The sequence below is a fragment of the Meleagris gallopavo genome, chromosome 2 (genome assembly GCF_905368555.1).
Source record: "Meleagris gallopavo chromosome 2, MGAL_WU_HG_1.1, whole genome shotgun sequence".
NCBI lineage: Eukaryota > Metazoa > Chordata > Aves > Galliformes > Phasianidae > Meleagris > Meleagris gallopavo.
The window spans coordinates 48519292-48545943 of record NC_139405.1 but is presented as its reverse complement, the minus strand read 5'-3'; the positions used below and the strand labels follow the sequence as shown (position 1 = coordinate 48545943).

Below are 26652 nucleotides of genomic sequence, written 5' to 3'. Positions count from 1 at the left end.
AAGTGTTGTCAGAGAAGTACATCCTGTAAAGATAACTAACTGTTTGCACTGTATTTTTGTTTAAAACTTAGAGTTTGGCCTTCAACATTGTTTTAAAATTATTACCCAGGAGACTGCTTTTGAAGGGTCAGTAAGAAGCATGGGTCATAATATTCTAATTCTTAAGGGTAGGAATGGCTAGTTGTACTCAGCAAGACACTTCAGCATTAAATATTCCAACTATCTCTATTGTTTTATTGGGTTATGTATTCATATCAGAACTGTCATTTTTCATATTGTGCCAGTCATGAAGAAGGCATTGAATTAGGCTTGTGGTTACTACAGTAATAAGTGTTACGGAATAACAATTCAGTTAAAGCATTTGCTTCAGTAATTGCAGAATTATTTTTGTTTTTAACTTCTATCTTTTCTCTGTGAGTAAAATTATAAAGCATCTCTAGATCCTTGTGACTTACTGGAAGCGAGAAAGGGAAAGACACATGAATTATTAACATTGGTTAATGTGGACAGAACTTGTAGGAAATGTTAAGGTGTGAAGATGGTGTCTGAGGCAGAAGATACATGTGCTCCAATCAGTGGGAGAAATCCCAGAGTTCCTTAGATAGCCATGAATGTTTGAGACAAATCCCTTTCTAACTTTCTTAGCTTATTTCAATAGCTTGACTTTATGTCAATAGATTGGACCTATTCTTCCAGTTCTGGGAACCAGTGGGAGTTGCAGAGGAAAAAAAAGGTCTTATTATTTCAGTATCAATAAAGTAATGTTGCTGCAGTGGCATAGCTTCACGTGCTTAAATCTGTGTTATGCATCAATAGGTTTCACAAGTTATCTTCAAGTCTTTGAATAGGTATGGGGAAATAAATAATCCTTTGAACACCTACTGATTCTGATTGTTGTATGAATTGTAGGAGAAGGTGTCCAAAATGGATAGGGTTGTAGGAGAGCACCAGCAGTTCTCTCACGATTTCAAGGACCTCCAAGACTGGGTGGCTGATGCAATTCACATGCTGGAGTCATACTGTCATCCCACCGCTGACAAAAATGTTCTGGACAGTCGAATGTTAAAGCTGGAGGTATGTAAACAGATGTAGCATTTGTTGATAAAACTGTGCAGAAGATAATAAAAGTCAGTGCAGAGAAAACAACCCTTTGAGATCCGTACTTTGACTGTGGCTCAAAATTTGAGACAAACCCTCCAAAATATAGGAATCTCATAAAAAGATTGTTGTTCGTTGCTTTGGGTTTGTGCTTTCAGGCTTTTCGTGATTTTACATGCTGCAAGCTAAGAGCTTTTAGTTCAGTTGCACAGTTGATATTGCTACTGAGCTTCTGTGTTATAAAATTTGTTTTACAGGCAGATCCTAGTATTGCAGAACAATACTTAGGCACTGTAGAAGAGTTTTTTTTTCATCACATCTTTTTTTTTTTTTTTTTCTCTGAATAAATCTTCTAATTTTCCCTCTAAATGACATTCTTTTCAGAATATTTCCACTATTCTTTGTCTGATGCACTGGAAGCATCTGCATAGATTTTGTATCTAGTTAACATATTCATATCCACTTAATGATAAGCAATAGACCAAAAATCTACTCACTTTTTAGGGATTGCTAACATTGAAACAAGAAAAGGAAATCCAGATGAAAATAATTCTGACAAGAGGAGAATCTGTTCTGCAAAATACTTCTCCAGAGGGAGTACAAGTGATTGAACAGCAGCTACATACCCTAAAGGACAGCTGGGCTTCTCTTCTGTCTGCGTGTATCCGGTGCAAGAGGTAAAAAGCATATGAGGTGCATAGTGATGCACTGTCAAATGTTTTTAAAAGTTTATACACAGTTTTATTATTTCAGGAGACAAGTTAATGAAAATAGCTGCATGTGTGTAACGTTGTAAGTCTGGAAGCCTTAAATGACCTATTTCAATTAAATAGAAAAAGGAGAGACAAGAGTGAGGTGTTAAACTTCATTAACGCTGATAATATTCTTTTAAAAGTGGATTCTGTGTTCATAAACAGTCTATAAATTTTATTTTGAATTGCACAAAATGTATTAAATTTTTTTTTAATATTAAGTGTAATGGTTGTTCTATCAGCATACTGTCTGGTTTTCCACTTGTTAAATTTCACAGGAGATACTTTAATTACAGTGTCCAATAGTGATGATTAAAGAAGAAATGCTGAAAGTGAGAAAGAAAATCAGAAAAATAAATGCAGGCTTGTATAGTGGAGAATAACTAGTTGGAAATATTTCAATTTAAAACAATCAAACAAATTAAACATTACAATGCAACTGCAGAAAAATTCTGATTTTAGATTTTATGCTTCCTATTCCATTTTATTTACTAAACTTAGCGCATGTCACCTAGCTACATCATTTAATGGATCTCAGAAGTTTGAAAACTTCAGTTCTGTTTCTCATCTAATCAGTGCTCCTAATTAAATCCTGTAGGATTTTAACATTTGTGTCTCTGTTTAGCTTGTGATACTTGGATCATAGTCCATAATAACTACATATAACAATATCTCAATACTTAACTAGCATGAGAACATCCACTATCAAAAAAAAAAAAAATGTGTATTTTTAAATTACAGTCAACTGGAAGGAGCTCTCTCCAAATGGACAAGTTACCAGGATGATGTTCGCCAGTTTACCAGTTGGATGGACAAAGTAGAAGCAAGCATGAATTCTTCTCAAAGGCAGTATGCTGAACTGAGGGAAAAAACAGCTGCCCTCAGCAAAGCAAAGGTGTGTTTGCTTTACAGTGAATCAGCAACAAACGCATACCAGCAACAAAAAAGGCTGACTAACTGCAAGATTAATTTGTAGTTCATTTTAATGCTGCTCATTCTTAAATGCATCATTCTCTTTTGATTTTGCAGCTACTCAGTGAAGAAGTGTTGAGTCACAGCAGTCTGTTGGAGACAATTGAAGTAAAAGGCAGTGGGATGGCTGAGCATTATGTCACTCAGCTTGAACTCCAGGAACTTCAGGAGCGGTATAAGTTGCTCAAAGACAGAACAAGGGTACAGTTTTTCTTTATAGAACTTAACTTTTTTTTTTTTTATTTTTGGTTGTGGGTTTTTTTGGCAATTAGGAATTTTTAATTGATCCCTCTTTTTTTTTTTTTTTTTTTTTTTTTTTTTTTATTACAGTTAAATTAAGAGTTCGGAGGAAGCTATAACTTAATGTATGTGACCACTTAGTGTTTGTCCCACTGAGCTTTAGATTTTTCCAGAAAGATTCTGAAGATCTAAATCTGAAAAATTCCTCAAGCTAATAGTTTGAGGAATTCTCTGTCGAAAGTCTAATTGACTTAGTTTAAATATGATTTTACACATTGTGACTGAAAAGTTGGAAACATATCTGAATGCCTGTGGTTTGCATAAATAATAATAATAAAGTTTTGCAATAAATGTAGTTAGACAATAAAGTAAACCAAAAAGTTTTGACGATTCAAGAATCTTACTGCTGAACACAAACAATATTACCAAGCAAACTGACTGTAATGCCAAAAAGATTCAACAGGGGTTGGACTTGATGATCCTTGTGGGTCCTTTCCAACCTGGAAAAGATTAGAGCATACACAGATAAAGCAAAGTTTATCTGTTTATTTAAGAGATCAGAAAAAATTCTTATGTCTTGTTGACAACCTCAGTAAAGTTAACTTAAATCAGTATAAAAATTAAAAGATCTTTTGTTTTTATACAATAAGGTGTTACTTAATAGTGATCACAGATTGAATCTCACAAATCACAAACTTAGATGCAAATCTTTAAGAATATGTATGCTCACATTTGAGCTCTCTTTCCTTGTTTTTGATCAAGCCATCCTCAGAATGCAGACACAAGTGAATTTTAGGAAAACTCAGTATAAGATAAAAACTCTTTGCCTTGATGTCATTACTGGAATTATGTTTTCTTGGTTTGATGATACTCTAAGATATATATTTGTAAATATTTTTTACAAACAGGAGGCAGTGAAAAAAGCTGAAGAACTGCTTAACTTACATCAGGGGTATCAAAGAAATCTGAAGGCATTTGAAACATGGCTGGAGGAGGAACAGGAAAAACTTAGCTGCTTATCACACCTTGAAGGCGATGCCCAGAAACAAGAGGCAACACTCCGAGACCTACAGGTACAGTGTGTGTGACATTATAACTAAAACAGTAATGGAATGATATTATCCTTAACAATTTTTCTTTTTTTCTTTTTTTCACTTGGGAGCAGCTTGAGAGCACATTATATCTAAGCAATTTGTGCTTAAAATTGGATTCAGAAAAGCCAGCGCAAATGCTGACGCTCATTTCTGGAAAGTATCAGACTTCGAATGAATTCTTCAGTCATGTTAATACTTTTTTTCAAGCAGTGAATTTATTTTAGATGTTGCTCTGCACTGCGGATACCACCTTTTCTTTTCCCTCTGTTTCATAGTGTATCAAAAGTATTATTTTCTTTGAGTTTCCATCTTTTGTTGCTTATAGTACAATATTATAAGCAATACTTACTTGCCTACTTCAAGCAGTTCTGGTCATCTAGATTGCCTCTGGTGTCAGCAGATTACAGGCTGGTTCAGTCTCGTTCCATGACTAATGGGGCAGGGGATAACACAAGATAACACAGTATAATACAATATAGTTGGAATTGAAGCTAATAAATCAAATTAAATGAGAGAGAATGTGTCCAAAAACTGAAGGCCTTACGCTAGTGCTGAAGGCGAGACAGCTAGGAAGTACACACGCTGCAGAGATGATCAGAAAGGATGAGGGGACTTCTCATGACTGACTGGCAGTTTTATCTTTCCCTCTGAATGGAAAATGGAAAGAGAACAGTGAACAGACCTCTGGGATATGTAGTTCTCTTCTGAGAACCAGGTAATCAGAAAATAGGCAGTCCACTGAGCTGAAGCATGAACTCTTTAACTCCCAGTACACTACATGATGTTATGATGTAGAATACCGCTTCCTAAGCAGGTTGGCGTACTTTCTAATCAAGTTCTAATAAGCATGAAAAAGCCATGTATATCCAGAAGAATGTATAAAGAATTATTATTTTGGAATAGTATATCAAACACATATATAAATAAGTAGGTATGTTAATTTTGACAGAATGAAGCCTCACCTTATTCCTTGCTTTTATTACAAATATAATTTCAGAGTTAGACTGTGTTTGCCACAGCTGGAAACTTTTGCATTTAAGTTTATGTTGAATGGATTGCAGGCTGTCATGACAGTTCCGGCAACTACTGTTTCAGTAGTTTCATAAAAAGATTAAGAGGAGAAGGAGTTTAATGCATACACTGTCAAAAAATTTCTAGAATTCATTTGTCCCTAATACTAATACTAGGTTTGCTTTTTAAGTGATCATGCCATCAAATTGTTCTTAGTGTAATGTGTCAACTGTAGAGCCCTAAAAGTAATGACTGTTTCACTTGAGGTAACTGTTTTTGTCTGAAGTAGAACCAGGATTTCATGTGAAACGTGTAATAAAAATTATTAATGTAAGTATGTATCCATAACTCTGCCTTTACAGGAGCTGCAAGTCCACTGCGCAGAGGGGCAAGCATTACTGAATGCTGCTGTCCGTGCTAGAGAAGAGGTGATTCCTTGGGGCGTGCCACAGATAGAAGACAGAGCCTTGGAATCCATACGGCAGGACTGGCAAGTTTATCAGCACAATCTTTCTGAAGCAAGAAGCCAATTAAATGCTGCTGTGAGCAGACTGAGGTTAATGGAGAAAAAATTTCAGAAGGTTAATGACTGGATAACAGAACTGGAGGAGAAAGTTGCTATCAGGACTGGAAGGCAGTCTGGTAGAGCAACGAAAGAGATGCAGCTTCAGCAAATGAAGGTAAAGAATATAGTTAAGGAATTCCTGAAACAAAATACCATGTGAGTTTTCTGCATCAATGCTTACTGTCAAAATTTCACAAAATCTTTCAATAAATTCTGAGTGCATTCCCCCATTCTACTAATTAAAATATGTCTGTACCAATGTTGAAATCTCATAAGGAGATCGGGAATTCATATGCTTTGTGGAATGTAAAGACATTACGGATCCTGAAGCAAGAAAGAGTTAATGCAGTAACAAATGTAAAATGTAATGAACTATGTTTTGAATTCTCTGCTGTATTGATGTAGTAGTACTCCTTTGTCACTACAAGGAGAAGACATTGTTCTGAATAAACACAGGAAGCAGACTGGTGAAGATTTAAGGTTCTGTTTTACGGTCTCTTTTAAAATGCAGACAACACAAAACTCTGCAGGAAGTCCAGCTTGCGTTTCTATTATTATTCAGAAAAAGTACTAAGTGTACTTAAAATGCAGACAATACTGTTGTAACTCCATATTTATAATCATGTATTTGTTTTCCCTTCAGCGATTTCCTAACTTAGTTGCAACTAAATTCCTGTTATGTTTAAGTCATTTGAATTAGCTATATAAATTGGATTATGTCTTTTTCATAGAAATGGCACGAAGAAATTACGATATACAAAGATGATGTGGAGGAAGTTGGGATATTAGCTCAACAAATACTAGAGGAAGGTCTCACTACCAGTGGAATGGGAAGCCAGGCTACACAGCTTACATCTCGATATCAAACTCTTCTTCTTCGTATCTTGGTGAGTTATGAAAGTTAACTCATTAACACATCATAAGTTGTCAGCTAAGAAGCAAGTATAGATTGAATTTCGTAATTAGACTTTAACAAACTTTATTCATTACTGTAGAGTACGTAACACAATGTTGTCGTGGTCAAGGGCCTTTTGTCTGCCACAGGGTAATTAGGCCCTCCTCACCCCTCCCCTGCCAGAAGCTGGCAGAGAAGTGAGAAGGAGTTGAAATAAAGAGAAAGTATTTTACTAAAAATGGTAAAGGAATGTGATATAATACAATGCAAAAGGAAGTGAGAGTAATGAATCAAACAAATGGAAAAGAAAAAAAATATCTCCAAAGCACACTGCAAGTTCAATCAGAACAGAAAAAGGGACATCCTCACATCACTACATTGCTTCTTCCCAGAGACCACGTGGGAAGAACCGAAGTGCTCTGGGAACTTTAGTAATACAGGAAACTGTACTTCCTCAGCAGCCATCCTGATTCCTTCAGTTCACTGCATGATGTCATGATATGATATTCCTATGAAAACCATGATAAATGTTCTTATTTTTATCTATGTGTTTATATATATATATAATAAATATATATGTTCACATATATTTATGTGTACGCATATGTAGATCTCACTGGACTAAATATGTTAGAGAATGATATTAAAAATCTTTCAAATATATTCAGATTTGATCACATATGATTACTAATCTTTTTTGATAGTATCAGAAGAGAAATTCAGAATTCAGGAGATTTAAATGCTGAGTTGTGACTGGGGAAATGTTTTTCAGGTTATCATTGAAAGACATAGGTATGGGAAATTTGAATTACTAAGGTGAAATATTTAGTCAGACTCTATAAGGTACTATATAATCATGAGCCACAACACAAGTTACAAAATAGAAGTACCTTTTCAGTTGTTTAGGATTAACCCAGTTTTAGTATTAACAACTGTGATATGCATACCCTGAGAAGACTTCAGTGATAATTATCCATTTGGTATTAAGGACTGAAAACCTATGTGTTTAATCTTAACATAGCAGGTTTTACTAAAAAAGGGCAGTCTATTGCAATCTCTATTCAATATCAGTGATAAGTATCAAAGTGGTTCTTGTTTCTTCTTCTAACCACTATATTTGTTTTGAAGGAACAAACAAAGTTTTTGGAAGAAGAGATACGCAGTATGGAGGAGTCAGAATTGGCTTTTAGTGCTTACAAAAATTGGTATGGAGCTACTAACAAGGACTTCAGAAATGTGATCACCAAGTTTGATGTGTTGAATAAAACAGCAATGGAGAAAAAAGTGCAGAAACTAGAGGTACAGCTTTGTTGGAACAGTTATTGTTTGTCTTCAGTTTCTGTTCACCAAAAAAATGCCCATGTTTTGATGTGTATCTTAACAGCTGCTCAAAATCCTAGCTTCACCCTGTCCAGAGAAATAAACAAGATAAAGATCATTCAGTATGAAGTTTTGTGTTCTCATATTGTATGTATATTACATCACACTTCACTTGTTGAGGTTATGGATAGTCGTAAATAATGTGATACTGTCTTTCCATAAGGCATGTTTCTGTATATTCTGTTTCATTTAAAGCTTAAATGCGTTTCTCTCCCAACTCATCCTGTCATGTAAATTTTAAACCAGTACGTACCGTGGCAAGAAATACATCCTCTTTCTCATCATTGAAATAACTGGAGTGAAGCTAGAAATTATTTTTTTCTGCTTCCTTCTAGTTTAACACCAGGTAATTTTGTAATGAAAAGACCATTTGATTTCACTAACAATTCCTTGTGTCCTTAAAAAATAACAACAAAAACCAAACTGTTATCCTCACACTGATAATAAAATTGCAAGGAATAAAAGAGAAAAGAGCTTGCATAAATTTTCTCTTACCTAATTTTCTTCACAGCTGCTTTTGAGTGATATGGACATAGGCCACAGTTTACTGAAATCTGCCCGTGAGAAGGGGGAGCGAGCTATAAAATACATGGAGGAAAATGGTGTTGACGGCTTAAGAAAAGAAATTGGAGATCATGTGGAACAGCTTGAAGATTTAGCTGGTTCAATCAGGAAAGAGCACGTGACTTCAGAGAAGTGCCTTCAACTGGCAAAGGAGTTCTCAGACAAGTACAGGGCACAAACCCAGTGGCTCACAGAGTACCAAGCCATGTTGCATACACCAGTGGAGCCAAAATGTGAACTCTATGAGAAAAAGGCCCAGTTATCCAAATACAAGGTAAAAAGTGATTGTATTATTATACTATTTAATGAATTTTGACAGAGTCTCTCAATAAATCTTCTGATGCAAATGTCTGTTCAAGTTTCCTCAATAGATTTATATCTCTGATCTGAATCTCTAAAAGCAACATCAGTGTGAAAACATGCATGATTTGATATCTGAAGCAGAATGAGTACGTAGATTTGCAATGACAGTATTTTAATAAGACTTCTGCATTTGAAAATTCTATTCTTAGCTACACATATGGTGAATTCCATTGATGTCAGCAGAGGTAACTGCCTTTTAAGCAAGGATGAAAATTAATTGGTCTTCTCTGCAGATACTGCTTCAGTCTGCATTAGTTTTATGAGCTTTTTGATTAAAGCTGGTGGTCCCAGTTCAACTGACATCCAGGACAGTCAGCTTCTAGGCCTCCTTTGTTTTTAGTTAGCATTTCAATGAAGGTTTTTATTCTTCAAGAATAAGTATTGTCTCTTTTAATATGCTTTTGTGAAGTACTCCAGGGTTCCAGATTTTTCATTATAGGTATGCTGGAATGGAGCTAACTTTCCTCACATTAGTCTTTACAGCTCTGTGCTTAATATTTATAGCTAAAACAGAGTTGATAACAACACTGATGTTTTTGCTGTTGCTGAGCAGTACTTGCACAGCATCAAGGCTTTATCTTCAAGCAGTTTCTCCTGCCCTCTCCCCCATCCTCCAAGCTTAAATACTCAAAATCATGATACATCTCTGTGCTTGTTTCCTACATTTTTGCGGAGCTATTTTCTCACTAATTTCATAGATGCTGCCGTGGGCCATACTGTCTGACCCAGGGATAGACCAATGGCATAGTAGGAACTCAAACTGGATACACTCGAGATTACAGTTTTATGCACTCATCTCTATTGTTATTTCTCTATGAGCAGGGATTTAGCAATATTTTATTGCCTACCTGTTTGCAGAATTTGAGCAAGTTTTATCCCTAACACCCTTTCACACATAATAGCTTACTGTCCATTAGCAGCCCCGGATTATCAGTCGTGCTTCTAGGCACTCTCAATGGGAGAAATGGCTTTCAGGTGCCTGAAAAGCTGTTGTCTCAGGGCAAGGCTTAAAAATGTAGTCCAGTAATTGTGACAAAGCTGAGCTTATCTGGAAAGTATGATATTTAACATGGTAGAATGCTGTGCTTCAGATCAAAGGTAAATGAAGGAAATAGATCTTCAGAGCTCAATACATGTTTTACTATTCTTGCTTGTACCGTAGTCCATACAGCAGACCATTTTGTCCCATGAGTCTTCAATAAAATCAGTGATTGAAAAGGGAGAAGCACTTTTTGATCTGGTGAATGATATGACTCTAAAGAACAACATTCAAGACCTTCAGAGCAATTACCATGAACTCTGCAGCGCAACAAAGGTAAAAAGTCAGGGAAAAGAAATGAAGTTTCTTCCAAATTGCTCAATTTCTCCCCTTTTTAGGAAATTAACTATTTATTTCATAAGTAGTTCACATCTCTGTCCACACCATGGACAGAGAGCCACTTAGATTTCAGTACTTGTTTAAATCATGTTTCTGCTAAACCTCATACAAACTTCATTTAATCTAGTTCTCGTTAATAAATGGAAGTCACCAGAGAAAATGGACTGCAAGACAGATACAATTTAATTCAGCAAGGGCAATATAAATTTAACATTGTTTCATGAGTCCATGTTTAGTGTTTTAAAGATCTAACATTATACCCCTAGCAAAGATCCGCTCTGCAAACCATGTTAGTACTTATTCTTGACCTAAGTCTCTTTAATTACCAATCTGTCCATCCAATAGCAGATTATTAGACATAATTTTCTTGAGTTAAATGCAGTAAACTGTATAAAAAATCTTTCTAAAACTAAAAATATGCTTAAAACCACATTTTAGCTCAGTGTATTTATTCTCACTTTGCATATTACAGTCACAGGCAATCTGTATGTACAAATGCTATGAGCAGCAGGGACTCTATAGTAGCATTTGGTTGGCCATGTGCAGTTTCTCAAATTGTCTGTAATAACTGATTTGAACTGGAATTAAAGCCAGTTGACAATGTTCCTGTTTTTAGAGGAATGTGATCACTGTATTCCTCTGCTTTCAAAATATTTTATTTTATCCTGAATAAAAAGCTGCTTCAGTACCACAGATTTTCTTCCTTCAGCTAATCTCTTCAATATCTTCTTTAACTGTCCAATCATATCAGTTAGTCACAGGAATATGAATTTGGGAGAAAACACTCTTACTATATTTTCAACATCTTGGTATTTTGTTTTTATTCTTCTTAACTAACCATTTAAATTTGCTTGTTGTGAACTTGCAGGCATGTGTTGAAACCTTAGAGGTGAGAGTAAAAGAGCATGAGGATTACAACAGTGATTTGCAAGAAGGAGAGAAGTGGTTATTACATATGTCTAGCAGGCTGGTTAGCCCTGACCTCATGGAGAGTAACAGTCTTGAAATAATCACTCAGCAACTAGCCAACCACAAGGTGAGTTTGCTGCTTGGGTAAACTGTCTGGTAAATTAGAATTTTTCTTCTTTGCTTCACCAGTGTCATTAATACAATTTACATGTTTACCTTGTAGCACTGTATCTTGGATCAAATTGAATTTATACAAGAACCTTTTGTACACTGATATTAATTCTGTTTCAGATGTTTTTCTAAGAAGTTCCAAGAAAAAGATGGATTAGGGTCATTTTACTCCTAAGACCTTTTTGTCCCTGATACTTTTAAGGAAATAAATAAATATTTTTTCCTTTTTTTTTTTTCCCCTTCTATTAGATCATAGCATTTCATCCATTGATTTTATTCAAAGTATTGCTATTGCTATTAAATCATCTCCCTCTCTTCATACACACATTTTGAAACTGAGATTCCAAGGGCAAATGTTGAAACCTTTTAACTCAAAGTAATTAGTGTATTATTCCTTTATAATCTCTTTGAATAAAAGTCTGTCCACCAAATTGAATCAAAGGGTCTTTCTACTGTGGAAGAGTTTATTGAATATGACGTGATTCAGCATCAGTTTTAGTCCTCAGTACTAGAACATGAGAAGTTGGTAGAGCTCTGGTGATAATAAAACAAATGAAGATTAAGAATACTCTGTTTGGGACATAAGCATATAATTCTTATATACTCAACAGTGTTACTGATGTTTCTTTAGAATACCTACATACAGACTGTTAGCAATAGTTTTTATTTTGAAAATACATTCAAATAGCTCGACTATTGCAATATGCATTGTCTGAAAACTTTTTTCCAAAGCTGAAGAGAAAGACCATTTCAGAAAAAAACAATTAACTTTTAATAAACTCATTAAAAAGCTGTGATGTAGAACGTATTTCAAGTTTAAAATATCTCTTAAAAATTATTTTATCTGTTTCTTAGGCTATCATGGAAGAAATTGCAGGATTTGAAGACTGTTTGGACAAACTTAAGAGTAAAGGTGATTATTTGATCAGTCAGTGCACAGAACATCTTCAAGCAAAATTTAAGCAAAATATACAAAGCCATCTTCAAGGAACAAGGGACAGCTATTCTGCCATATGTAGCACAGCCCAAAGGGTAAATCTTTGAAAATTGTTTTAAATACAGTTTAATAACAAACGTTATTATTTCTGTAGTTACTTGCTGATTGTTAAGAGTTAAAAACTTAACTGTTTTAAAACAAGCCTACAAATTACTAATATAGCCTTTCATCGTTATTGTGCTACAGATGAATTCCTTGTGATCTAAATGTTGCCTTGGAGCCAGCATAACTACCTGTGTAATAGCCAGAAGTTCCTACTTAGTATCTCCACAAACTCACTATGTTCAGATTATGGTAGCTTCTGAGCAGTCACAGACAAGAAAATAGAGGTATTCCTAATTTCAAAGCTAGGGAGAAAATTACACTGATACATAAATAACTGTTCTTAATTTTGTGCTAAGAAATACTGTCTCCTAGTAAAACCAGAATATTCTGTTAAGAAGGGCTAGTTGGGTCATTTTGTTAATCTGTTAATCCAATTAGGAGATCAGACCAGCATAGTTTCAAATAAGAGAAACGGAGAAAGAGAGAGAAAGAAATAAAAAGAAAGAAACAAAAAAAGAGAGGAAAAAAAAAAAACTTAATAGAAAGAATTGTAGAGATAGATAAAACCTCATAATATATCAAGGGCAAAAATGAAGAAGTTTGAGAAAATGTTCTTCATTTTCATCTCTATTTTCTCTTTTCAGAAGCCATGCCTTAAATGCTGTCCATTTTATCCACAAATGAGCAAGGTGCTCATGATGAGCATTCATCTCCTGGTACTTCTATGTACATGAGCCAAATCTTCTACAATCTTAACCATTCTTTCCTTTCTTTTTTTTTTTTTTTTTTTTTCCTCCTGCAGTTAGCAAGGTGTGGGTAGGGAGCCGATAGTGATGTTTGAAAATGTAATGAACTTTCAAAATGTTTAATTTAGGTGTACCAGAGTTTGGAACATGAACTCCAGAAGCATGTCAATCATCAAGATACCCTACAACAGTGCCAGACTTGGCTGTCTACAGTACAGTCAGAGCTAAAGCCAAGTACCTGGGCACCTTTCAGCCAAGCAGATGCAGTTAAACAGGTAAAAGTTCAGCAGTTGAAAATGCTGTTATCCTTACTGAGATGATTCGGGGTAAGAGCTCTATATTAATAGAAATTCTCTCTAGCCTCCTCAGAGATCTCTTTGTCTTGATTGTTTATTCCCATATCCAAAAGAAATATCTTGAGGGGAAAATAACCTTAGGTGAAGAATCACAGGGTTTTTGTTAATTCTCCTTAATGCTTAAAAATACATTATTTGAAAACAGCTTTTTAATTAGATAACCAGGCTCAGATAATCTGTGGCTGTATTTAGCAGAGATACTGTGTCTTCCCGCTTATCTACTTTCCATTCTGTTTGCCTACTGATGTTCCTATATGAGATGTGGTTTCATAGTTCCATCGACACAGAGTCAGTTATCAGGCAACCAAAACAAGTTCCCAGTCTGAGTATAGAATTGCTTCCAGCTCACATTAGTCATTAAGAAAGACTTCTTTATTTCTTGATTATTTTTAGTAACATTCAGACATGTTGTTTTCAAATTCAACTGGTTGGATATGAAAAATGCTGAAATTGGGTGTTTTCTCTTCCACCATGTGGCTTAATTGAGACCTTGAAATACTGCAGATTTTAATTGTCCTTTCTTCTTTATCTGCTCACCGTTGGGAAGAATTTTACTGTCTTTTTGATACTATTCCCACCTGTCCTGCTCCTTAAGTTACTGGACGACAGTAACTAACTTCTCTTTTTTTAAGCTGGACAAATTAATTTCTGTCAGTCTTGTCCAAATGCCATGCGCTGCAGCCTCATATACCCCAGCCCTTAGCTGAACTTGTGCCAATTTGCCAATGTTTCTTCTGTGAAGAAGGAGGGAAACTGGACTCAATGCACCAGGCAGAACCTGACAAGTGTAAATGTTGAAGAATAGTACCTTCCGTCAGCCTGCTCTCCTGCTTTATTGCTAATGCAGTAATTCAGGGTTTCCACAAGAGTACATTGCTGTTAGGTAACTTGTCTGCAAGAAGCCACTGCTGGGTTAGGTGATCACACACACCTTCCTCCCTGGTCTCTAGTTGCTATAGCCCAACTTGTCAGACTCTGATACTGCCGTTTTCATGTGGGATGAAGACACTCTTCATATGGAGAGATGATTTTCTGTGGACAGTGTCAAGAGGAAGAATCCTCAAGAGTATAATGTTATCAAATCTTGTGAGTGATAGAAGTTGGGGAGGTTGGGAAGGATTCAAAGGATGTGGAGAGAGGATGGTGTGCCTCTGGGTTTGATCCTCCATGAGGAAGATGCTGGAGAATTTAACAGATAGAGGCAACATGACAATTTATAAATCAGATCAAGTTCTGCTTCCCGTTCAGCTTGGGAATGTAAGTACCTTTTTGAAACTTTATATGTATCAATCAAAAACTTATAGTTACATAAGCTAAATAATGCATATGTCACTGAATGCTTTGCTAGGTGGATGATGATAATCAAGATTTTTGGAGTTACGTTTTTCTGCATTTTTTACATTTTCTAGTTAAATATGCAAGTCTACATTTCATCTGTAATAGGAAGTAATGAGATAAATTAAAAACACTAAAACACATGATTTTAATAAAGTATGTTTTATTCCACAGTCTGAGTATATTTGGGGATTGTCTTCCTTCAGGTGAAACATTTCCGGGCTCTGCAGGAACAGGCAAATACATATTTGGATCTTTTGTGCTCCATGTGTGATCTATCAGATGCCACAGTGAAGAGTACAGCAACAGATATTCAACAAAAAAAACAAATGGTACAAGATAATCACAAGAAACAGCTTTTAATCTTATTTAGAGCTTTAACTGCTTTGATCTGTCCTCTTTTAAAAGGTCGTATTGGGTAATAGTTTAAAGAAGGGCCTTCTTACTTTCAGCTCCAGTACTTCATCTAGAAACAGCTTTATTCCTCTTTTTCTCTTTTTTAAATATTATTATTTTTTAATTAAATTGACACAATGCTATCCTGGTAGTAATATAAAGAAAAAGGACAAAGTATTAACAAAATGCACTTAAGCAGCATTACAAGGTGTTGTCCTGAAGGCACATAAATAACACATTGAAGAAAACCTCATCCAAATTGTTTCACAAAAGAAAATTCAGTTTATTGTTCTTTTGTTACATATATTTTAATGTTATAACTTGTTCAACAGTAGGCTAGTGCTTTCTTTGTTAGGATGTACTAATACACTCATTGTAATAATAATTTTTAAGGTAGTTCAATTTAGATCTATGTATTTTGTCCAGAATTTATGAATTTACAGAAGTGCACCTCGATTTTAAGTTTCAGAGTACCTTAATGCTTTGTTTTAAAACAAAATCATATGATGTTAGAAAACTGTATCTTTAGGATTCCTCTTTTTAAAGTATGAAAAATTATTTTGCACACACACACACACACACACACACACACAAATAATCTGAAACAATTTATATCCAGAGTAAAAACCTAATACATATAGTAGCAGCATTCCATACCAGAAAAGAAAACCTTTCAAATCCACGAAATCCAAGTAGTCCATTGACAACAAGGCTGTCCAAAGATTGAATAGCAAAAAAAAAAACACAAGAAAACAATTCTGCTTTTATGTATATTGCAGTGGAAAACATTTAAGAAATCACAGATGTGGCAGTACTGAGATATATTAAACTGGTTGAATGACTAAACCTTCAAGACTTCCTACGTGTGTTTGGAGTAAAAGAAGATTTGTGACTATTGGTGTAAGATGATTAATGGGCTCAAGTCTGATAGGCATTTTTCTTATTGGCATTTTATAAAAGGCATATAGGCAAAGTAACTGGATGAGATAAAGTGTTTAAGTTTTTTTGTTGTTGTTGTTTGTTGTTGTTGTTGTTATTGTTGTAAGGGCGTACCACAGTCCGGTGGTAATCTTTGCATGCAATTGACTATAGTAAATTAATAACACATTTTAAGCTTTAACAAAAGACTTAGAATACTGAAAACACACACATAAGTATATTTGTTTTGCTCAAGGGTCATTTTTCTCACAGCTTTCCTTGCATAGGACTGATTTTTATGACTCTTGAAGGTTTAGTCTCTTTGTGGATAATATTAACCTCTTCAGAATCTAGTGAAGGAATTTGCTGTGAGTACAGTATTGTGCTTGAAGAAAGACTGTTATTCATCCTCCAGTCTCCAAAAATATCTGCATTAAAGCAATCCTACTCTTTTTTTTTTCTTTTCTTTCTTTTTTTCCTTTTCTACTAGATTGAGCAACAGATAATGCACTCACAGTATTTGGCTCAAGGTTGGGAAGAGATAAAACAAATGAAGGCTGAACTCTGGATATATTTCCAGGATGCAGATCAACAGCTACAGAATTTGAAAAGGAGACGTGCAGAATTGGAACTAAATATTGCCCAGAATATGGTACTCCAAATAAAGGTAAGGAGGTTTTGAGATAAGATCAGAATGTAAGGTAGAAGTTCACCTGGTAGTTTATTTAATTGCAATGAACATATTGCATTAATTGGTAATATGTTCTAAGCAAGAGCACAGAAGAGAGAGGAAAGAAAATTCCTTTATTGATGCTGCAGTTTGATATAGATAGTAAAACATAATAGTATAGTATTTTTCTGTTTTTTTTTTTTTTTTCTTAAACAGCATACAGTTTTTGCAGCCTACTGTTTTGATTTACCTTCACTTTTAATAGGCTAGTTGCTGACTGTAATGAATCTGAAGATAAGATCTGCAACTTGTACTTACTTACACTAAGTTTTTTGATTCCAGTTATAAGTTAGCTAGATCCGTTTCAAAAGCAATCTAGAATATCTTTCAATTTTGCTGGACTCTGAAAAGCACTGGAGAAGAGATGTGATAGAAAACCATGTTAATTTACTGTTGGTTGTGAGATATATGACTTCAGATCCTCAGTCATTCATTTACAGAACAGATGATTTTCATGGCTATTCTGCACGCATCTCAAGCATCATTAAAGTAACAAGAAGAAAGAGAAAAACAAATTATCTTTTGAATAAGTAATTAAACGCTTGGATTTTGCATTTTTAGATTAGATTTTTCTTGTGTTCTTCTCTTATGTGCCAGGAATTGGGTGAAAAGTAAACAACCAATCCTGTCCTAAAGAAGTGTTAGAACAAAGTCATAAAATTACTTCAGGGCAGTGTTGTCTAAGTCCTGCTACACTAGCAAGAGTCAGTATAGAGACAGGAGTCTGTACTTCTTCACTCTTGTAATTGGTTTTGTTATGAACGACAGGCACCAGCTGTAACGTCAGAAATGATTCAGTCTGTATTTTTCCCTTGTATTTTCCCTAGTGTGGGAAGATACCTAAATCAATATGGGGGAGTCACAAAGAAAGAGGTGGAGGTGAATGTCTCTTCCCCAGAAGTATGCAATCCCTCAGTGAAAATTTATCACCCCAGCAAAGTGCTGGGGTATGTTTGTTTAGTTACAGGTTTTGGAACTGGAATTTGAGAAAAGATTATCTTTACCCCCAGCAGTGTAGAAATGACAAAGAGTATCTGGTTAATTTTAGTTGTCAGTGTATTCTATATTTTCATGTGGAGTTCTCTGTTCAGTAAAAAATGTTTATGTAGATGAGCTTTTTTGTCTAGTGGAGTTAATTAATTCAAATAATTAATTCAATATTAATTCAAATGTTAATTTGAACAGTGATAATAGCTATTAGAGAAAGAGAAACAAAACAAAGTATGGATGTGGGGGCGACTGACTCATGGACTCTACCCAGTTTTAGTCTCTAATAAAAAGAAAGAAAGAAATGAGCTAGAAATGCTTCTGGTAAAATGAATTCTCATGAGATTGCAATTATCTTGTGTTTTACAATGTAGGTAGAATGAGTACCAGTCCAGGAGCCTGGCTGGCAAAGTGTAACTTCTTTGTGATTTCTTTTTGTCACTGGTATTTGCTCTGGTTTGCTGTCCTTACATGAGAAGATGGAGAGAAAGGTTGGGGAAGAGGAGAAGGCACTTTTTCATTGCCTGGTGCAATTGGTGCAACATTTGCCTGGGCAGATAATTAGTACTAAATTAGATTTATTTATTTCAGTGTTTTTATTTAAACTTTACTGTGTCATTCACAGTAAGTGTCACCATATTTGTTTTGATCTTTTTCAGGAATTCAGTCAGAAGTTGCAGTGTAAGCAGTCAGCTCTTACTTCAGTGACTGAGAAGATAAACAAGCTAACCCAAGGACAGGAGTCACCTGAACACAAGGAAATTGGACAGTTGAGCAATCAGTGGCTGGATCTCTGCCTTCAAGCACACAGTTTGCTCATACAGAGGGAGGAAGATCTGCAGAGGACAGTAGATTACCATGATCGTATGCATGTAGTTGAAGTTTTCTTGGAAAAGCTCACAAAAGAGTGGGACAACTTGGCTAGGTAAAACAAGGGGTAACAATGAGTACATATATGCTGAAAGAACAGTTTACAATATGTCTCTAAGTAGATCTACTAAAAATTCCATTTTCTAATGCTTAATTAAAAACAGGCCCCCTTATTAATTATAGCATAATTACTTGCATTGAAATAAAGAGTTTGAGGAGGTACATCTTCCATCTTTGTTCTTAAGATCCCATTTGGGGGTATAGTATTTTCTGGCACATCAGGCATTTATATTTTGTTTGAATGTTTAATTTATCTTTCTTGTCAGTGCTTTATTTATTAGACTATTACATTAAAGCTTAGTTACTTCTACTGAATTACTGCAGATGTTTTTGCTCATGTTTAAAATAAATACACAGGATGTTCATAAAACTGTAGTTTACTATTGCTGCTATTACTTGAGGTGCTGATGACCATATTGCAAATGAAAGAGAAGAATAAAAAATGTTAAACTTTTTAAACAATATTTGAGACTGATATCTCCAAATGAATCTGAAAAGTGCAGGTATTTGCATTATATTTATTTCAGTAGGTAGTGTGCTCATAATTTATCCATGCCTCTTTTAAAACTGTCCTGAGATAGAATCTGATCATTAATTTTTGTCTTGTCCATTTTGATAACAGATCCGATGCTGAAAGCACAAACGTGCACCTTGAAGCTTTGCAAAAATTGGCACTAACACTTCAAGAGAGGAGATTTGCTCTGGAAGATTTGAAAGATCAGAAACAGAAGATGGTGGAACATCTGAATCTTGATGACAAAGAATTAGTAAAGGAGCAATTTGGTCATTTTGAGCAACGCTGGACTCAGCTGGAGGAACTTGTGAAAAGAAAAATTCAGATTTCTGTTTCAACCTTAGAAGAGCTTAGTTTGGTGCATTCCAAACTTCAGGAACTAATGGAGTGGGCAGAAGAGCAGCAACCTAGTATCTCAGAAGCTCTTAAACACAGCCCTCCTCCAGATTTGGCTCAGAGTCTTCTCATGGATCATCTTACCATTTCTAGTGAGCTTGAAGCCAAACAGCTTGTACTGAAGACACTGCTGAAAGATGCTGAGAGAGTGATGACCAGCTTAGGGCTCAATGAAAGACAGGAGCTGCAGAAAGCACTTTCTGATGCACAGCATCATGTAGATTGTCTCAGTGATCTGGTTGGCCAGAGGAAAAAGCACCTGAACAAAGCGCTGTCTGAAAAAACACAGTTTCTCATGGCAGTCTTTCAGGCTACCAACCAAATTCATCAACACGAGAAGAAGGTAACATTTCCAGAGCATATCTGTCTGTTGCCAGAAGATGTGAACAAACAGATCAGGACTTGTAAGAGTGCCCAAGCTAGCCTGAAAGCCTACCAAAATGAAGTCACTGGGCTGTGGGCTCAAGGAAGGGATTTAATGAAAGAAGCAACAGAACAAGAAAAGAGTGAAGTGTTAGGTAAACTGCAAGAACTACAGAATATATATGACACTGTTTTACAAAAGTGTACCCAGAGATTGTTAGAATTGGAGAAAAATATAGTTTCCAGGAAATATTTCAAAGAAGATTTGGATAAGGCTTGCCATTGGCTAAAGCAAGCTGATATTGTCACATTCCCAGAAGTTAATGTAATGAATAGTAACTCTGAACTGTACACCCAGTTGTCCAAGTATCAACAGATTCTTGAACAGTCTCCCGAATATGAAAATCTCCTACTTACTCTGCAAAGACATGGCCAAGAAATCCTACCATCACTTAATGAAGTGGATCATTCTTACCTAGATGAAAAACTTAATATTCTCCCTCAACAATTCAACACGGTCAGTGCTCTGGCAAAAGATAAATTCTATAAAGTTCAGGAAGCAATTTATGCTAGAAAAGAATATACCTCTTTGATTGAGTTGACAACTAAAGCATTGACTGAGCTAGATGATCAGTTCATTAGTATGGACAAAGCTCCAGCTGCTGTTTTAGCCAAAGAAGCTCTGGCACTCCAGCAGGCCTACAAAGACCTCCTAGATGAAGTGATGAGCCTTGGTGCAGCAGTAGATGAACTAAACCAGAAGAAGGAGGCCTTTCGTAGCACTGGCCAGCCATGGCAGCCAGATGAGATGTTAAAACTTGTCACGTTATATCACAAGTTGAAAAGGCAAATAGAACAGAAAATCAATCTGTTAGAAGACACAGTAGAAGTGTGTCAAGAGCATGAAAAAATGTGTACACAGCTTGAGGCACAATTAGAGGCAGTGAAAAATGAACAAATTAAGGTAAATGAAGAAATGCTCCCAATAGAGGAAAAGTTGAAAATATACCATTCTCTGGTGGGCAGCTTGCAAGATTCAGGGAGTCTTCTCAAGCGAATAACTGAGCATATAGAAACCCTTTCTCCCCAGCTTGATCCATCTGCACGTGAAACAACAAATCACCAAGTGCTGTTGTGGCAAGACAAACTAAAGAATTTGCACGCTGCTATTGGTGACATAGTGATGGACTGTGAGAATAGACTTGTGCAAAGCATAGACTTTCAGACAGAAATCTGCCGCTCGCTTGACTGGCTGAGATGGGTGAAAACAGAACTCAGTGGAAAACTAAGTTTGGATCTAAAACTGCAAAGCATCCAAGAAGAAATCCGAAAGGTTCAGATACATCAGGAAGAAGTGCAGTCAAGCCTGAGAGTGATGAATGCACTGAGCAATAAAGAGAAAGAGAGATATATGAAAGCAAAGGAGCTGATACCTGCAGATCTGGAAAACACTCTTGCTGAGCTGACAGAACTAGATGGTGAAGTTCAAGAAGCCATACGCATAAGACAGGTTAGTGAATACTCAGTGTCATTAGTTTCTTACTCACAAAGCTGAAAAATACAGCTCTGAGACTTGATGTTTGTAATCTGCATGAAATCTTGTTAGTTTTTCTAAGTAATTTAGATTGTGATCTGCTACCATTGTTGAGTGAAAGAGCAGTAAAAGTTCCTTGATGTGCCTATATACTTACACACAGAAGTACAGGCTCACTCAAAGCCTACTTCCATCTGGTCTCTCCCAAACTTATTAGATGTAATACAAGGAAAAGAAAGTAAGCCTCTCCATGGCAATCAGCCCTGGTGCTAGCATCTTAGCAGAGCAAAGGGTTGCAGCATGTGAGGGAGGCCTGCAATCAAAGGTGCCAGGGTGAAGAGGGACATGCTGAGAGCTACCAGAAGTCCTCAGCCCTTGTGAGAGTGGCTTAGAAAGTGTGAGCAGAGCCAAGATATATTTGTTGGTATTGTGAATTTTTGTCTGTTACTGTATTTAATTTTCACTTTTATTTCAGGCTACATTGGATAAATTATATAGCCTTTGCCGAAGATATTACCAAGTGATTCAGATAACAAATGACTGGCTTGAGGATGCTCAGGAGTTTCTGCATTTAACGAGAAATGGTCTTGATGTTGAAAACTCCGAGGGGAACCTAGGGAACCATATTGAATTTTTCAGCACAGAAAGTCAGTTCAGTAATAATTTGAAGGAGTTACAGGGCATGGTACCTGAGCTGGAGCCCTTTATACATGCCACAGCAAGAGAGCAGCTCATGCAGAATCTAGCTTTGTTGGAAGAAAAGGGCAAAGGGACAAAGCAGGAAGCCAATAATCAGCAAGAACTGTTGCAAAGGTATAGTTTTCTTTTCTTCTTTCATTTTGTTAGTGATTTTTTTTCATTATGTTAGTGATGAAAGAAACATATTCCAATACTTGATTAGTTTGTACTGGAGTTTTGTAAAATGTGTTACTGATGATTGAAGTGGATACTAGGATTCAGAACTCTTGGATTCTGATTTCTCCTCTAACGCTGACTAGAGATGTGATCCTGAGGAAATTATGATAAAGCTATAAAAAGCTTGGAAAAACATGAAGGAGCTGAATAGAGAATTGTTACATATTAATTCACGAGTCATAAGAACCATGGAGGAGCAAATGAAATTGAAGTAGCCATTTTGAACTACAAAGAAACAGTGCTTTAACCAGCATACTTATTATTCCAGAATGTTCTGGGTGCCAAAAGTTTGGGTGGGTTTAAAATACAACCTAGACAAGTCTAGGACAAGACTAGTCACAGAGGAAAAGTGTATCAAAGGCTACTAAATGCAAAGCTAAGAGTACAGTTTTTGGTTATCTCTGAGGCAAAGCTGGAAATCAACAGCATATACTTTTGTATGTGTGCTCTTTCTCAGTAGTCTTCCTTTTTCTCAGAAAAGAATGGTTTTATTTTACATTAAATTGTTCTTTCTGGTACTGCATTTGTTCAAGGTGTGCTTCTAAGTGGCAGGAGTATCAGACAGCACGACAAAAGGTCATTGAAGTGATGAATGAGGCTGAGAAAAAATTATCTGATTTCTCAGTAGCTAAAGCTTCTTCTTCTCATGAAGCAGAAGAAAAATTGCAAACACATAAGGTAAGGCGCTGAAAATTATATGAAATCATTTTCCTTCAGTTCTGAATATGTTTCCTATCCTTTTCAGGCATTAGCAAGGAATAGAAAATCTGATTACACCAAATTTCAGCTGCTTCCAGAGATTTGCATTCTGGGGCAAGTCCTTTGGATTATTGTAGCTAATATGTGGTATATGCAAAATAAAGTGGAACTTAACCAAGTCAATCGATGCAGGGTACATCTTTTTTATCTACAGTGGATGGAATTGGCTCATCCTGAAAGTGTGTTGAAGAGTTACAAGTTGTGTTGTTAATAAAAGAAAAATTTAATGTCCATTTTTGCTTTTTCAGACTCTTGTGTCTGTAGTAAATTCTTTCCATGAAAAGATCACAACTCTTGAAGAAAAGGTTTCACAGCTGGAAGAAGTTAGCAGTGATACCAGCAAGGCAACTGTAAGTAGATCAATGACAACAGTTTGGCAGCGCTGGACACGACTCCGGAATGTAGCCCAAGAACAAGAGAAAATTTTGGAAGATGCAGTACAGGAATGGAATGGGTTTAATGATAAGGTAACTTCTGGTCTTTGTAACTCCTCAGTTTCTAACTGTACATAGGATTTTGCTCCTTATACTGGCCTTCACAAACACTGAGTACAGATTATAACAAAGTCTTGTGAAACAAAGACAATTGTATTTCTACGAAATTTATGATTGAGAAAGCTGAGAGGAGGAATCGTCATTTTCCCCAGTTCACCAAATCACACAGAATCACAGAATCACAGAATTGTAGGGGTTGGAAGGGACCTCTAGAGATCATCGAGACCAACCCCCCTGCCAAAGCAGGTTCCCTACACCAGGTCGCACAGGTAGGCGTCCAGGCGAGACTTGAATATCTCCAGAGAAGGAGACTCCACAACCTCCCTGGGCAGCCTGTTCCAGTGCTCCGTCACCCTCACCGTGAAGAAGTTCTTACGCACATTCGTGCGAAACTTCCTATGCTGCAGCTTATGTCCGTTTCCCCTCGTCCTGTCTCCACGTACCACTGAAAAGAGACTGGCCTCACCACTATGGCCGCCACACCTCAGATATTTATAAACCTGGATCAGGTCCCCTCTCAGTCTTCTTTTCTCAAGGCTAAACAGACCCAGGTCACTTAGCCTTTCTTCATAGGGGAGATGCTCCAGGCCCTTCACCATCTTTGTGGCCCTCCGCTGGACTCTTTCCAAGAGATCCCTGTCTTTTTTGTACTGGGGAGCCCAGAACTGGACACAGTACTCCAGATGAGGCCTTACCTCATAATAAATAAAATAAATAAATAAATAAAAATAAAATAATATATAATAATATATATATTAATATATATAATATAATAAAATATAATAATATATAAATATATAAATATATAAATAATATAATAATATATAAAATATAATAAAATATAATAAATAAATAAATAAAAAACACCTCACCATGGAAGACGTAGGTTTAGAATCACTGCCTTGCACTGTTTAGAATCCTGCACTTGCACCATTCTTTTATATGGATACATATATAGTAAATACATGTTTTTTTTTTTTACTTCTGATGGTTTTTCAGGGTCTCTTCCTCTGTTTCCCTTCCCTCAAACGATTAAGTCAATATCTTTTCTTTTCTTTTTTTTTTTTTTTTCTTTTTTTGTCTTCCCTGAAAAGGATGAAGCAGCTAATTATAAGTTTGGGCTCTGATACCTTTGCTTGTCACTGCTCTGGTCAAATCACTCTTTTTTTCCTGAAATTTTACTTGAATCTTTTTATCTGTTGTCCATTATTTTATGCTCAGATTACAAGCTCTTTGGGAATGAGGAGGATCTTCCTGTTAAATGTATGGCTCATGTCAAACAGGGGTCTGGTGTGGACTAAAGATCTAGGTCATATGGCAATAAAGATAATAAAAAATAAAAGGAGCAACTTATCACAAAAAAAGGACACCTTTAGAAAGCCTAGTGTAAAGAGTTAGACTACCTAGCTATTGCTAGCAGCATTAGGGCAAAGATTTAGGGCTGTTGCATCAGCCTTATACCACAAGTGTTCTTTGGCATCTAAACATATAGCAAAAGGCATAGAAGCAATTGGTATCAGTTGTAGTAAGAGACTGTGTTTCTTTGTGTAGATTCAGAAAGCTACTGTAGTGATAGATCAACTACAAGATCGTTTACCAGAAAGCTCCGTAGAAAAAGCATCTAAAACAGAGCTCCTGGAACTCCTGGATTACCACAGCAGCTTCCTTCTGGAAGTGGAGCACCAGCTATCATCTTTGGGTCTGCTCAAACAGCACGCTCTTAATATGCTTCAGGATGTGGAAATAAAGCCTCTGTTTCAGGAAGAAGTACCAGTCATGCAAGAAGTCAAAGCAATGCAAGATCGATGCCACAAGTAAGGCAGTTTTTTTTTTTTTTTTTTTAATAAGATTCACTAGAAAAGTAGTAACTTAAAATTAATTCAGTAATAAGAGTTAACTTACTATTTTTATTATCGCTATTACCATAATTAAATATTATATTTAAGATAAGTTAAAATTTAAATGAACTTTAATTAATTCAGAAATAAAATTTTACTGTTATTTTTTATTTCCATCATCTATGAGTATATATTGTAGAATATGTAATTCCTGCCTTACTTTAATAATGGGAACATATGTAAGAATACCATAAACTACATTGGAGTTATGACTGATTTTAAATACTTCCATTGCATCTCACCTTTAACTGTGACCTTTCAACTTTTTATATCCTAAGTTTAGATTAGTTTATTGCTTTGTTTCTCCTATTTAAAGCACTTCAGTTCAAAAAGTAGGCATCCTTTGAATTTTACAGGGAGATTTAGCACATGGGCAAATAGAATACATTTTAAAATTATACCCTGTGATTATATGAATATTTATATAAATCTAAAGTGTTTATTTACCATGTAAACCAGGAAGTTTTATAGCTGAGGTTCAGGGTCTAGATTACAGGTATCCACATCTGAAGCAGTTAATTCTTACTGCCTAGTTAGCAGCGAAATATGGGCGAGTCTTAGAAGCATTTCTTTCTGGCCTATTTTAGAAGTTTATTTTGGAATTGGTGACGAATCATTCTTAATTATGCCCTAAAATTACCCATTCCCTCCACTGACAATACCGGCACCCTGTGATGGTAAGCTCAGGTGTAGGTGTTTGTACTATAAACATTTGCATTTGTTCAGAAAAAAAAATATACATAGATGTCAAAATACATAAAACTGCTAATTAAAAAGCTTGAACTGAGGAATAAATGTGAGAGATGTGTCTGCTGCTCAAGTAGGCTTGCTACACTGCGCTCTTTTTTATTATTTTTAATCTGGGGATATTATTCGTTCTTTTCATTATTCAGTACTTTTGACAAAGCAAAACATTTAAACATCCTTAATTCTTCACATTGTTCTTG

At 35.7% G+C, this 26652-nt stretch overlaps 1 protein-coding gene across 9 annotated transcripts in view; it reads left to right on the top strand.

Moving 5' to 3' along the window:
- The window catches only part of SYNE1 (spectrin repeat containing nuclear envelope protein 1), a 295330-nt gene that overhangs the window by 145084 nt on the left and 123594 nt on the right, over nucleotides 1-26652 (top strand). For all 9 annotated transcript variants that reach the window (XM_085217048.1, XM_085217047.1, XM_085217052.1 and 6 more), the window contains 21 exons: nucleotides 910-1074; nucleotides 1603-1775; nucleotides 2592-2745; nucleotides 2880-3023; nucleotides 3971-4135; nucleotides 5530-5847; nucleotides 6464-6619; nucleotides 7756-7926; nucleotides 8519-8845; nucleotides 10097-10249; nucleotides 11181-11348; nucleotides 12248-12424; nucleotides 13309-13455; nucleotides 15078-15203; nucleotides 16676-16852; nucleotides 18562-18827; nucleotides 19455-21615; nucleotides 22115-22452; nucleotides 23088-23232; nucleotides 23562-23780; nucleotides 25359-25621. In XM_085217048.1, the coding sequence (XP_085073174.1) occupies nucleotides 910-1074; nucleotides 1603-1775; nucleotides 2592-2745; nucleotides 2880-3023; nucleotides 3971-4135; nucleotides 5530-5847; nucleotides 6464-6619; nucleotides 7756-7926; nucleotides 8519-8845; nucleotides 10097-10249; nucleotides 11181-11348; nucleotides 12248-12424; nucleotides 13309-13455; nucleotides 15078-15203; nucleotides 16676-16852; nucleotides 18562-18827; nucleotides 19455-21615; nucleotides 22115-22452; nucleotides 23088-23232; nucleotides 23562-23780; nucleotides 25359-25621 (6113 nt within the window). The remainder of the gene's footprint in view (nucleotides 1-909; nucleotides 1075-1602; nucleotides 1776-2591; nucleotides 2746-2879; nucleotides 3024-3970; nucleotides 4136-5529; nucleotides 5848-6463; nucleotides 6620-7755; nucleotides 7927-8518; nucleotides 8846-10096; nucleotides 10250-11180; nucleotides 11349-12247; nucleotides 12425-13308; nucleotides 13456-15077; nucleotides 15204-16675; nucleotides 16853-18561; nucleotides 18828-19454; nucleotides 21616-22114; nucleotides 22453-23087; nucleotides 23233-23561; nucleotides 23781-25358; nucleotides 25622-26652) is intronic.